Raw genomic sequence first — 12,435 nt, forward strand, 5'->3', positions numbered from 1 at the left:
TGCCTGCAAAGGTTAATTTAATGAATAAATATCTATTACATATATTAATACCTTTCAATATTTTTATCATTTAGGTCCCATGTCTCCTAGATGGAGCAGAAGTCTTCAGTGACTACATTTCGAACTGTCTTGAGCTTCAAGTTCGATTTCGCTCTAAATTTTCCCAATAGTTTTTGCTTCGTCGATCGCAGTGCATCGACATGTTTGTTTGGGACGGCCACGTTAGCGTTTTTATTAGCCATCGCCATTCTTCCGCTCCCCAGATTTAAGAATAGCATCCATAACATATATTTTTTCTGCGGGACAAAACAAAAGAATAATAAAATACCACAGATATTTTTATAAGTGCGTATATTTAAAATGGCATCTCTGCGGCGAAATATTAAAATGAATATTCCTTTATGGTACCTGTAATTATGCCAACCTGCCTTACTGGATGTACACTGCTTGAATCCAGAATGCGCATCTGGCCGGAAGAAGCCTTTATGACGACTGTACATAGCGAAATAAAAGAAAAAGATTCTACTTTCGCACTATGCTACCGAACAATAAAAGATGCTTTCTAAATGCTGGACAATTTCTGTAAGTTGCTTCTTTATTTGCAGAGTAACTAAAACAATAGTACACGCTGTATATGTACATGTTTTTTTTATGTACATACAAAGAATGTATGTTACCGATGTTACTCTTATTATTAATCACAGTAGGATATTATTGTGCCATCTGATGGTCAGCGTATTAATTATAAACGGCCAAAACGTCAATAAAAAAGACGCAAATAAATTTGTGTCTTATAATGTTAACATTATGTATCTTTATAAATATAAGTCTTTGCAAAGGGCAGAGGTCATGGAGTGTCGAAATAAACTAAATTCAATTACAGCGTGCTTGGGACCCAAAATGATAGGTCGCTATTAACCGTGTTTACTTTGTGAAATTATATTGACCTGTTCATTCGTTGTATTTTTTCTACTTTGATTTAGCTTCGCGCTTAAGTTTTATTTAACGAGTCCATTTAACAATACAATATAGAATAAAAAATAATGGAATTTTATTTTCATTCCAGATTACTCCTCTGCTATCCTGCTGACTGTGATCCACGCATGACGAAACATGGCCAACGGAGGCAACAATACCACATTATATAGTGACCTACTCTTCACAAGCGATCTCACGTTGCACCAAGACTTTTCTGTCGACGGGAGCATATACACTAATCACCAAGTCGTATGGCCAATAGAGAAATGTATAGACGAGCATCTCATCAACGACTCCAATATTGACATATCCAAAATGTACATGTATAATGGATCTCTTGTTTCATGTTTGGAACACGCTCCTATTCTCACTAAAAGTACTGTAATCAGAGCCAGTGTACTCTCAGCGATGGCCATTTTATCCTTCTTCGGTAATTTGGCCACGATTATCAGCATACAAAGGGGCAAGAGGGGGCGAGGGAGAGCGAGGCCATCTTGGACTGCAATATACAGCTTGATATTCCAACTGAGTATAGCAGATTTGTTGGTGACAATATTTTGTATAGCCGGAGAAGCGGCATGGTCGTTCACAGTGCAGTGGTATGCGGGAAATATAGCATGCAAAATATTTAAATTTCTGCAAATGTTTGCGCTGTACCAAAGCACATTTATACTAGTTCTGATAGGAGTGGACAGATGGCTTGCTGTAAAATATCCTATGAAAAGTATGGCTACGGCAACTAGGAGTGGAAGGCTCGTCGTCATTGCTTGGGTGTTGAGTGTGGTACTAAGCATTCCGCAGGTAATAATTTACATATTTCCATAAATTTTAAAGTAAACTAAATAAAGTTATTAACGCCAAGACGTTTACTCGAGAGAATGTCACGATGTGTTTGCAGAAGCAATTAAAAGTTGAAACTACTAAAGATGAATGAAAGGTGAACCGTTTAACCTTTTGGGAATACATTTGTGGTTTAAATATAATCTTAGAGGCAGGTTTGTAAAAGTTATCTAAAGAATACTTTTTATATACAGTAGCAGTTTAAAACATCACTTTCGGTCAAATTTCAACTTTAAGTGATAAATCAAAAACATATAAGATATATTTGCAATGGCTAATATTAGCCTGATAAGTAATGCGTTTAACCGTGTTTTTCATCATCGAGTTTATATTTATAAAGTTTAGCTCATCTATTGAAAAATGCGAAATCATTGTTCATTTCAATGCTGTTTCAATTTGAACATCCTGATATAACACAAATTTAATTATTGAAAAAAACTGGGCTACATTCTTTATTAAAATGACATTTGCTGCTTTTAATATGATAATAAAGTTCAGAGATGTATGATCATAGAGTAATTAATTCTTGGAATAATGTCAAATATATAGTATATTGATGTTTTCTTTTTTTATAATACGGCGAGGTTAAAAAGGCAAGAGAACTATCATATGAGTCACCCTGAACCCGTAAACGGGTGAACAGAAATATATCTGACGGTTTGGTCCATTCACCACAGCCACACCATACCACGTCGCAACGATAAAAGTGGTCCAGCATGTGGTTGATATCTACGATAACAATATAATTTGTATGAAAATTAACAGTTCCATTCTCTCGAATCACATTTTGTCGCCGAATTCAACCATGTGGGCGATATCGACCACATAGCACACATCATTTGTCCCTGCGATGTGGTATGGATGTGGTACCTACATGTGAATGGACTCTTAATAATCCAACATTTCTTCTTTTTTTAACCGACTTCAAAAAAAGGAGGAGGTTATCAATTCGACGTGAATTTTTATTAATTGAATGTCGAGACGTCAAAAGTACATGTTTTACTAGCTCAATATAGTTAACAAAATATGTTGGTAAAGCTTATATTAGTTTGAAATTTATTTACTTCTTGTTACAAAATTTTGTTCTAAATACCATTTTGTGGACAGAATATGATCAATTATGGAGTTAGACTGTAATATCGTATTGTACAACAAATGTTTACGTAATTATGGTTTGGAAGCGTAATTAACAAGCAAAAACAGACCTTCAATTTACCGTTTTGAATAAATTATTGATGATAATAATAATATTGGGCAACCGATACTTCATAGTAACGAACTTATTTAGGACTCTGCGAGAGGAAAATACTTTTTTTTTAATATCGTATTTTGAAAAATGTTCTTTAGAAATAGTTGTTATACCTCATTCGTATATCGTAGCGTATGCTGGAATACCCTGGTTTGTCTCAGTGGCTTAGTTGCAATATCCGCGGTAAGTACGGCACCGCTTTGAGGCCCCGGGTTCAAATTCCGGTATTTGTATCCGATATGGCAATAGGTTCACCTCCTATCACATCATGGGATGGAATACACTTGGTGTAAAGTGGGTGCTTTGGTTGCACCACTGTCTACCTCCTACTTCCAGGAATAAAGGCGAGATGTGTGCATGTAGAATACCTAATGCTCGTAATTAAAATGAATATCATTGTGACCGTTTTATTGAAAGATCTGGCAGAAGATTAATAAACGTTTTAATAAATGTATTTATTATTAAATTATTTGTATGATTTTGTTCCTGACGCTAATGGTTACGATTTTGAAGGTTACAATATAAATATTTAGTTTCTTACAATAAATTCGTCTGTAAATTTACACATTTTACATAAAAAATAAAATGTCCTAAATTATCATTTGTTCACGTTAATCCTCTTAACGTGTTACCCGTCACGCAGATTTTGTAAAAAAAAAAGTTGTAGATAGAATACAGCAGATATCGTCCATATTTTATTTAAAACTTCTGCTTACGGCTCCGTCTTAATGAAAAATATTTTTCGGGATAAAAATAGCCTATAGCACTCAGGGGTAATGTAATTTCTTTTTAGTGATTAAAAAAAAATCGGTTTAGAAGTTCCTAAGAATAGCGCGTTTAAACAAACTCTTTAAGCTTTATAATATTTATATAGATACAGATTGATCCATTTTTAACTTAACGTCAAAATGCATTTATATATGCATAAATAAAATCTTTCATTAAATAAGTCTTGTTCCTGGTTATCTAATCATCGCATGAATATTATAATTCTCGATCTGCAACCCATATTATATTATCCAAATTTTTCTTAATCTAATTTCTGTAATCTTTTTCGCATACTCATCGTTTTTAGAAAGTCCCGACCCATTCTTTTTAGGTGACTGTGATTCGCTTGTCGTAGTTTAGCTGCGACAGATGGAGGACTTGACAGACATTTTTTACGACTTTCCTAAAATAAAACCACGCTCTGTGAAATTTGGCACAAATTAAATATATATCCTATTTATATGGTATTCTCTTTACAATGGTGACAATTGCGATTATTCATTCATTACCTCTTTTTTTATATAAATTAATAATATCCAATATTCTTTAATATAAGTATGTACTTTCTATAGCACGAAATCTTGTCGGTAAAGCATTTCAAAAGCATCGGCCTGCACGTATTGGATTTTAACTTATAGTCACGTCTTTGTCCCGAAAGAGCTAGGCAGAGGCGTAACAAATTCACCCATTTTTCGCTATGTGTATTCCGTCCGTCCCATGTTGTGTATGCCTCATGTATGAGAGTAAAGAAATAAAATACCAAATTAGATTAAAAGACTAGTTTGGTATTTGTAAACAATTTAAACGAAAAAACGCTTGTTCCCAAATGATCCTTCGTTAACATGTGAAATGAGCTCATCGTGAACTATAGTTTTATTATAAAGAAATATTTATAATAGTATAACAATACGAGCCCTGTATTATATACTGCCCACTGCTGGGCACTGGCCATTTACCACCTAGAGGTTTTAGGCCTCAGTCCACCAAGTTGGCCTAATGCGGTTTATCAGACTTCACATACCTTCGAAATTCTCATTGAAAACTTTTTAGGCGTGCAGGTTTCTTTCACCCTTAATGCAAGCAATAACTTCCAAAGAATTCGTAATATAGAAATATCAGAGGTGCATGCCTTGGGTTTTTAACCTGCGGACATTCGTCTGGACAGACTGTTCTATTCCGAATTAGGCTATCGCAGTTTGAGGAAATATTTATAATGTGCAAAATGATGCATATTTTGTGATAAATCAGTTATTTTATACCCTGAAAAATCTTTCAAGATCAGTTATCAAATTTATAAAAATATTACTGTGAATAATATTTATATTTTTTTATAATCAGTTCTTCCAAAAAGTACATTTAAAAGTGAATCATAATATGAAAGATGAGAAATAGAAACAAAAAATAAGTAAATGAGAAATTTCTATAATTGCTCATCGATTTTATTTAAATTTCGTTTCACTGTCAAGCGATCATCTCTATATCTGCCAATAGAAAACGATGGAAAATATTACAGTATTTTTACATAACAGTTTTGAATATTAAACGTTCATCCAACCATGTAAAGCATACATGAATATTTTATACAGTTTTGCTTATCCATAATTTTAGGCTAACCACGAGGTCTAACAAGCTTAAACCGTTAACTACATTTTACGTGTATAAACTATTCAAATTGTGGTCGTATTAAATTCGATTCATGTTCCGAAACAAGATAATGAAGTGTAAAATATTTAACCATCGAATAGTTGTGAAACATGTGACAAATAGTGACGGCTCTTATCACACTGACGAATTGCAAGCGAATTCACAGCAAAGCGTAGTCGCAGCGGACGCGCAGCGAACACGCTGCGGGTGCACATCTACGCTTCACCGGCATTATTTTGTAGGCACACTCTCGTACGTACAACTCTTTTCTTCAATTAAAATAGATTATTTAAGTGTGTTTCTTTATGAACTTGTAAAATGTAAATTCGCACGTACGTAACTTAAAATTTAATAACTACTACCAAACTGCGAGTTCTTTGGGACTGTTGAATTATTAATTTGTTTTACTTTGTGTTATTTATTTTTTGACATGATCTGTCGCCTAGCATAGCGTGGGCTTATTAAAATCTTATTTTTAGTGACTTGAGGCATTTGAGAGAAAAAAAAACACATGGTATTCAGTTTTCGTTGATTCGAACGCTTTTTTACCGTGTTCTTCTACTATTCCAGAAAATTTAGGTTTATTTTAAGTTAACGTTAGATTTTGAAATAGGCTGTAAAAAAAAGTGAAATATTTATTCCTGAGTTTTTTAAAGTTCGAAGAATCAATAATGTAGTTCAATAATATTAGATAATGATTATGTTTAAGTCTAAATTTACGGAACACTGATTCCCCTTAATATTGTTATTCGTAAGACCAACTACTATTCTTATTTAAATTACATACCACGACTGTACTAGACCCAATAGTTTAGTTTCAATTACAATGTTTAGTGGTAAAGTCAACTTTCATAAAAAAATTACACGCATCTAAATCACTTTTAAACTACGCAATATAGAGACAAGATACATGGGTATGAAATCGATAAATTGCTAATTTAATAAAGCATTAAATCGATGCACTTTGAGGTTCTCTATTGACCTGTTACAGTTGGACAGTCTAACGTGTTACACCCTGTATATAAATATTGTGTTTTACCAATAAGGCACCAACCAAGAAATTTTCAAATACATTTCAATTAATATTCTATTTCAATCATTGACATTTCAATCTTATTACCCTAATAAATATATAATACGGTAGGCCCAGATTGAACGAGATACTCCTGATGTTTTGTAATGCTCTGAATTTTCCTCCTTTGTCACAGCCACTTATATCACGGCCTGTCAATTATTCAAAATATTGCTCGTGTCTGAATAAATTAATATTAGGAGGTATTAACATTATTTCCCTGTTTGTCTTTAATATAAGTTTTGTGAAAAAATGTTTTCACTCTAAAATTGAATTAAGTTAAAAATAGGCTAAAAAGAATCAGAGAAGGAGAACCAACAAAAAAAACAACATCGAGAAAATATTTTCCTTTCATTTTTGCAATAAAATATATAAATCGAATACCCTCTCTTAATTTTAAGAACAATACCTTTGTTCCTCAGGAACACCCGTTTTTGGGTCAAGCAACTTCCGATTACATGAGCACGTACCGTCCACTTGTGGTCACATATGGCAGAAGCAAACTGCCGATTACATTTAGCAAATTGCTCCCTCGCAACTGTGTTCTTTAGTTAACTTTTACGACGTCACCAAATGGAAGCCCTTTACCTGAACCGGAAATACGACGGAACGAAATAAGGTTCAACCTGAATTTGACCTCGTATATTCGTAAAGTCTTATTGTGTGGTTTGCGTTATATTACTTTTTGCTTATTAACATTAAATAATTTAGTATTTTTCATTACATGCCATTTCATTTTTCGGTCACGACAAAGTAACCCCAACGTTCCATTGACCATTCCTTCTTATAATAAAGGGTTAGTTGTAAAGATATAGTGGTAAATCGATGGTGTACCTATTGAATAAACAAATAAAAAATAAATAAGTTGACCCCACGGTACACCATAGAGTGTTAAACTCTTTAGCGAGTACATAGATTTTATTGACGAGAATAACAAATGTATTTAATGCTTTTATATGATTTTTTAAGCGATATGTATTTTGGTGCATATCCGGCGATAACGGATTGATCGTGAAATCATTCCCGAGACGAATGTCCACAGGTTCAAATCCCAAAGGCACACATCTCTGACTTTTCTAAAGAATTATGTGTGAATTCTTTGTGTATTATCGCTTGCTTTAACTGTGAAGGAAAACATCGTGAGGGAAACCTATATACCTTAGAAGTAGTCTATAGGAATTTCGAGGGTGTATGAAGTCTACTAATCCGCACTAGGCATGCGTGGTGGACTAAGGCCTTATTCCTCCCAGTAGTAGAGAAGGCCCGTACCCAACAGTGGGACAGTATAATACAGGGCTGATATTATTATTAACTTTTTAACTATTTCTGAAATGATTCTCAGAGAGTATGTAATATGCGTCACTAATGAATAATGAAGCGTTTTCCACGTAATCATATTATTCTCTGCATTCAAGAACTTTTATATTTATTAAGCTACACATACCTATACAGATATTACCTACGAAAGGGTTAGTAGAGGCGCAAGCAAGTCTCAATCTTTTAGCTATCCATATTCCGCCCATGATTTGACGTGATTTAATACCTTGTGTACGGTAGTCGCTAACCGAGTGGATATAAAATATATACTATCACAAGCATATTTGTGGGTTTGTTTGTACGGGATAATATCTGGAACTGCTAAACCGATTTTGAAAATTATTTTACCTACGAGCGCGATATTACTTGTGAATGCTATAGTCTAAAAATACCAGTACAGTTGTGCCAGAAAAACTTTTCACGCTACCTAGCTGCGGGCAAAAGCTGGCATACTATAATGACTATACATACATACATAACATCACGCATTTATCCCCGAAGGGGTATGCAGAGGCGCAACTAGGGTACCCACTTATATAATGACTATAATGTGATCATATTTTGTTTCAGACAGTCGTATTTCGAGTGGCAAAGGGGCCGTTCGTAGAAGAGTTTTACCAGTGCGTCACCCACGGATTTTACACGGAGCGATGGCAAGAACAAGCGTACACCACTCTTTCACTGGTCTTCATGTTTGTTCTGCCTCTGGTCATACTCATATCCACCTATGTGTCCACCGTGCGGACGATAGCGCGTGAGTACATGATTTCACTATATAAAAGGATTTATAAAACTGATTCGTAGTTCAGAAGGGTAAACCTATAAATATACTTCTGTACTTAAATTACAATATAAATAACGAAATAAATAAATAAAAACTTTAAATCTTAGGGCCGTAACAATAGATGCAACTGTTTCGCTCTAAAGGGCGCGATATCAGATGAGAAGAAGAATTTAAATCGGCATCTTAAGATAGTCCTTATTTAATAAATCCATATAAACATCATCTCAGATGATATCCTAAGTCACAATATGTGACGAAGAAGCCGACTCAGTTGAGAACAAGCTCTTACAGGACAGCTTGCTTTGTTTAATTTATAGTTCAATAAATTAAATTGATTTATTATTATGGCTCTTAATAATTTTAGTATCTACTATGCCTTAATAGGAATCATAATGTCCATTTTAAATTAAAGAGGTACATTGCTATGACGTCATACCAACATATGCCCATGTTATACATTTAGTATGTTGACAGCAAGAGTATAAGATAATATTTTTGTGCCTTATTTTATTCAATTAATAAAATAAGACACAAAATATCATAACTTCGAAGTCAGAAGCATTACTAGTTTTATATGGTCGATAAGTTCACCCAAGTGCATTAACAAACAATTATAAAGAGTACCCATACGTAGTGTCATTCAAAACACCTAAAAATGCTATATTTATTGTTATAATATACCTTAGAAATATTTTTTCGACAAACAAAAGGTATAATTGCGACAGTACAATGAACCCCTTCTATATTAACATATCACTTATTTTGTTACGTCTTTACAATCTTTACTTCAAGATAACGATACCAACAATAAAGACAGCAGACATCTCAACAAAACATAAAATGCAAAAACGTCACGCGAATATGAATGAACAAAGCGTTGAGTAGTCGACAAAGTAACATTTTATTGAAATATTTTTTAAGAATGATGCTCTTGCTTGCATTATTTTCGTATAAATATGTCAGCAGGGCGTCCGTTATTTATCCCCGGCGTAGTTTTGGGTTGTATCGAAGTGCGTAGTGTTAAATCGCATTTATTTTATAAACGCGGTGTTTCGGCTTGACGAAGATTGATTTATATTAATATTCGTCGAGCCGAATCACCGCGCAATTTATTACGTAGCAGGCAAATTGCTGGCAAATTAAAGCGATTCGATTCTATTCGACCTGGTGCGGCAAGACGACCCGTTCGTTGTATTAATATGATTGTAATCATCTATACAAATGCGAGAATTATAGGGCATTTAGATTTAGGTCGACGTGTGCTTGATATAAAAAAGTCTTATCTTACTTCTTACTATCTTACTTCCTATATTCTCTTAACATAATATAGTATGTAATTTCTTATCTTATGATATTATAAATGCGAAAGTTTCTGAAAATGTTTGGATATTTGTTAGAAATAAACGCAGCAACAGATGAAATTTGGGACATGGGTACATTATGTCCTGGATTAACACGCAGGTTACTTTTTATCTCTGTAATTTGCTCCTATGGGAAGTAATGGAATTTCAGATTTACTAAAAAATGGCGCTGGCCACAGCTGACATGATGACTCGCTATAGTATTTTAGGTACTTTTGCAACGTAACAGGCTTTACGCAGACGAAGCCGCGAGCACACACCTAGGTTTATGATAATTTCGAAATGTGTAAAATCATAGGCCAGAATGGAACTTCTACTTTAATACCAATAATTGTCTAAAATTTCGTTTTCAGTGAATGATTTGATTTTTTATGATTAATTTCTTTATTTTCTAGAGCGTTTTTTAAAGATGTTGAGTGTACCTCAGTTATTATATTACCTATCAGCCAAAAAGAGACTTATACTACAAAAGTACGCAAATACCAAAATATCTTGAAATATCCTTAAAAAAGATCTAATAAATGCCTACCTGAGAGCCAAGCGATTCATCAATAAGAGAGCAATATCGCCTGTTAAACGCTGTCTTCCTTTTGATATGGGCAAACAAAATGGATACTTCACTCATTGTTATTGATCTCGTGCGGTTACTCAACGATTGTATTTTATTTGCCAAATATTTATATCGTCCAAAAATAGTTATTGTGGTTTACTTATTGTATTTTTATTTTTCATGTATTATTAAAGATTATTTTTTAAGTAAATATGTTGAGCAGATCATGATCCAATACATACATAAAATATACATTTTATTTTATCACCATCGGAAGTAAAATGACGTTTATGAATTACGGAAGTTTTGAATTCCTCTAACATTATTAAAATACATATTTGAATATTCGACGGGCTTGTCGGCCACATAGCCGAATATTAGGAAAAGTATTTCATACCAGTACGTAAATTATCCCGATGTGGTTATTTCGCTCTACGCCGCGCACAAAAAGAGTTACCAGATACGCATTAAAATACAGAAAAATATGTTTTCTTGCGTCATAATATTTCACTTTCAAATTTTAATTATACGACAATTTTGATGCAGGCTTTTATGAGATACTTTTTATATTCATATTATACAAACATTAATTATATTCTACTTTCATAATTACAAGACAAGTATATTGTAATATAGTAAATAAATCTACTTATTTTACCAATTAACTGCCCACAATAACTATTCGATATTCGGCCGAATATTATCTAGATATTTGGGATTCGGCGGAATAGGATAAAAGTAGGTAGTTTGGATAAATACCAAATATTTCAAAAATTAATTTCAAGTCTAATTTGAACACGATTATTTCGAACACATCTTATAATTAATTAAATCTTGCAGCATTTTTTTAAATTTAGTTTAAAACTTAACAGCGCTCTGTGTTATTTCCTACATTAACATTGTAATTAAAACAAAAACATGTTTGACACAAGAATTGTTTAGAAAAGTAGGGCTTCCTAATTACAAAATCACATTACACACGCACAACGTCTGAATTACAAAATTAGAATCCTAACTGTCGCCTTTGAGTAAAAATGCTATTATCTCTGCCATCTCTAAAATTTTATTCAGATGCTAAAACTAGCGAAAATACTTTATTTTGACTGTGTTACATATTAGGACAGGTACCGTTTTTTCTGATACTGATAACTGCCTACGTTTTTTTAAGATTTATAACTCATAACATTTTATCGGTTTACATGCCAAATTAATTTTAGTTACTATTTATAGAGAAAATAATAAAGCCAATAGAAACATTTTTTTTACAATATAAGTCGGAGATTGAGGAAGTGTGTCATATGGCGTTAAGAGATTTCAAACTCTCACGCGCCTTTTATTCCCAAAGAGGGAAACAGAAGCGCAACTAAGGCATCCACTTTTTGCCATGTATATTCCTTTCTTGATGGGATAGGGACGAGCCTATCGCCATAATTAGCACAAGTTCCAGACTAATTTGATTTGATACAATTGTACAATAATGATAAAAGGATCACACCAGTGCCAGACTTAAAAAAACTTCGAGAGATAGGAAAAAAAGACGATATTTACGTCTTCGTTAAGATGCCACTTACAAAACTGTTTAAAAATTACCGTGTGAGAAAGAAAGAAAGATAGATGTATATCATCGTTTTTCGCCGTAATAACTGCATATATAGACTATGGATGTATTTGTATTGGCTTTGATTCCTGCTCGAGCGACACATTATATGAGTGATAACTATTAAATAAATCTGTCTCATTAACAATGAGTTGAATCCATCATCGCCTATCAAATAATATGTAGAACTCATGTATCAAGGCAAATAAAAACAACAGATGAGACATAAAATTTCATAAAAACTATATTGTTACGTTAATTGATTTTGAGAAATT

At 33.3% G+C, this 12,435-nt stretch overlaps 1 protein-coding gene across 1 annotated transcript in view; it reads left to right on the forward strand.

Annotated features, from left to right (window-relative positions):
• The first annotated feature begins 1,070 nt into the window (after nucleotides 1-1,070).
• Nucleotides 1,071-12,435, forward strand: part of LOC115447773 (gonadotropin-releasing hormone receptor) — a 36,764-nt gene continuing 25,399 nt past the window's right edge. Inside the window, exons 1-2 of the mRNA XM_037436581.1 lie at nucleotides 1,071-1,779; nucleotides 8,439-8,622. Coding sequence (XP_037292478.1) covers nucleotides 1,114-1,779; nucleotides 8,439-8,622 — 850 coding nt within the window. The 5' untranslated portion in view covers nucleotides 1,071-1,113. The remainder of the gene's footprint in view (nucleotides 1,780-8,438; nucleotides 8,623-12,435) is intronic.

This window comes from Manduca sexta, chromosome 8 (assembly GCF_014839805.1).
Source record: "Manduca sexta isolate Smith_Timp_Sample1 chromosome 8, JHU_Msex_v1.0, whole genome shotgun sequence".
In the NCBI taxonomy this organism is placed as follows: Eukaryota; Metazoa; Arthropoda; class Insecta; order Lepidoptera; family Sphingidae; genus Manduca; species Manduca sexta.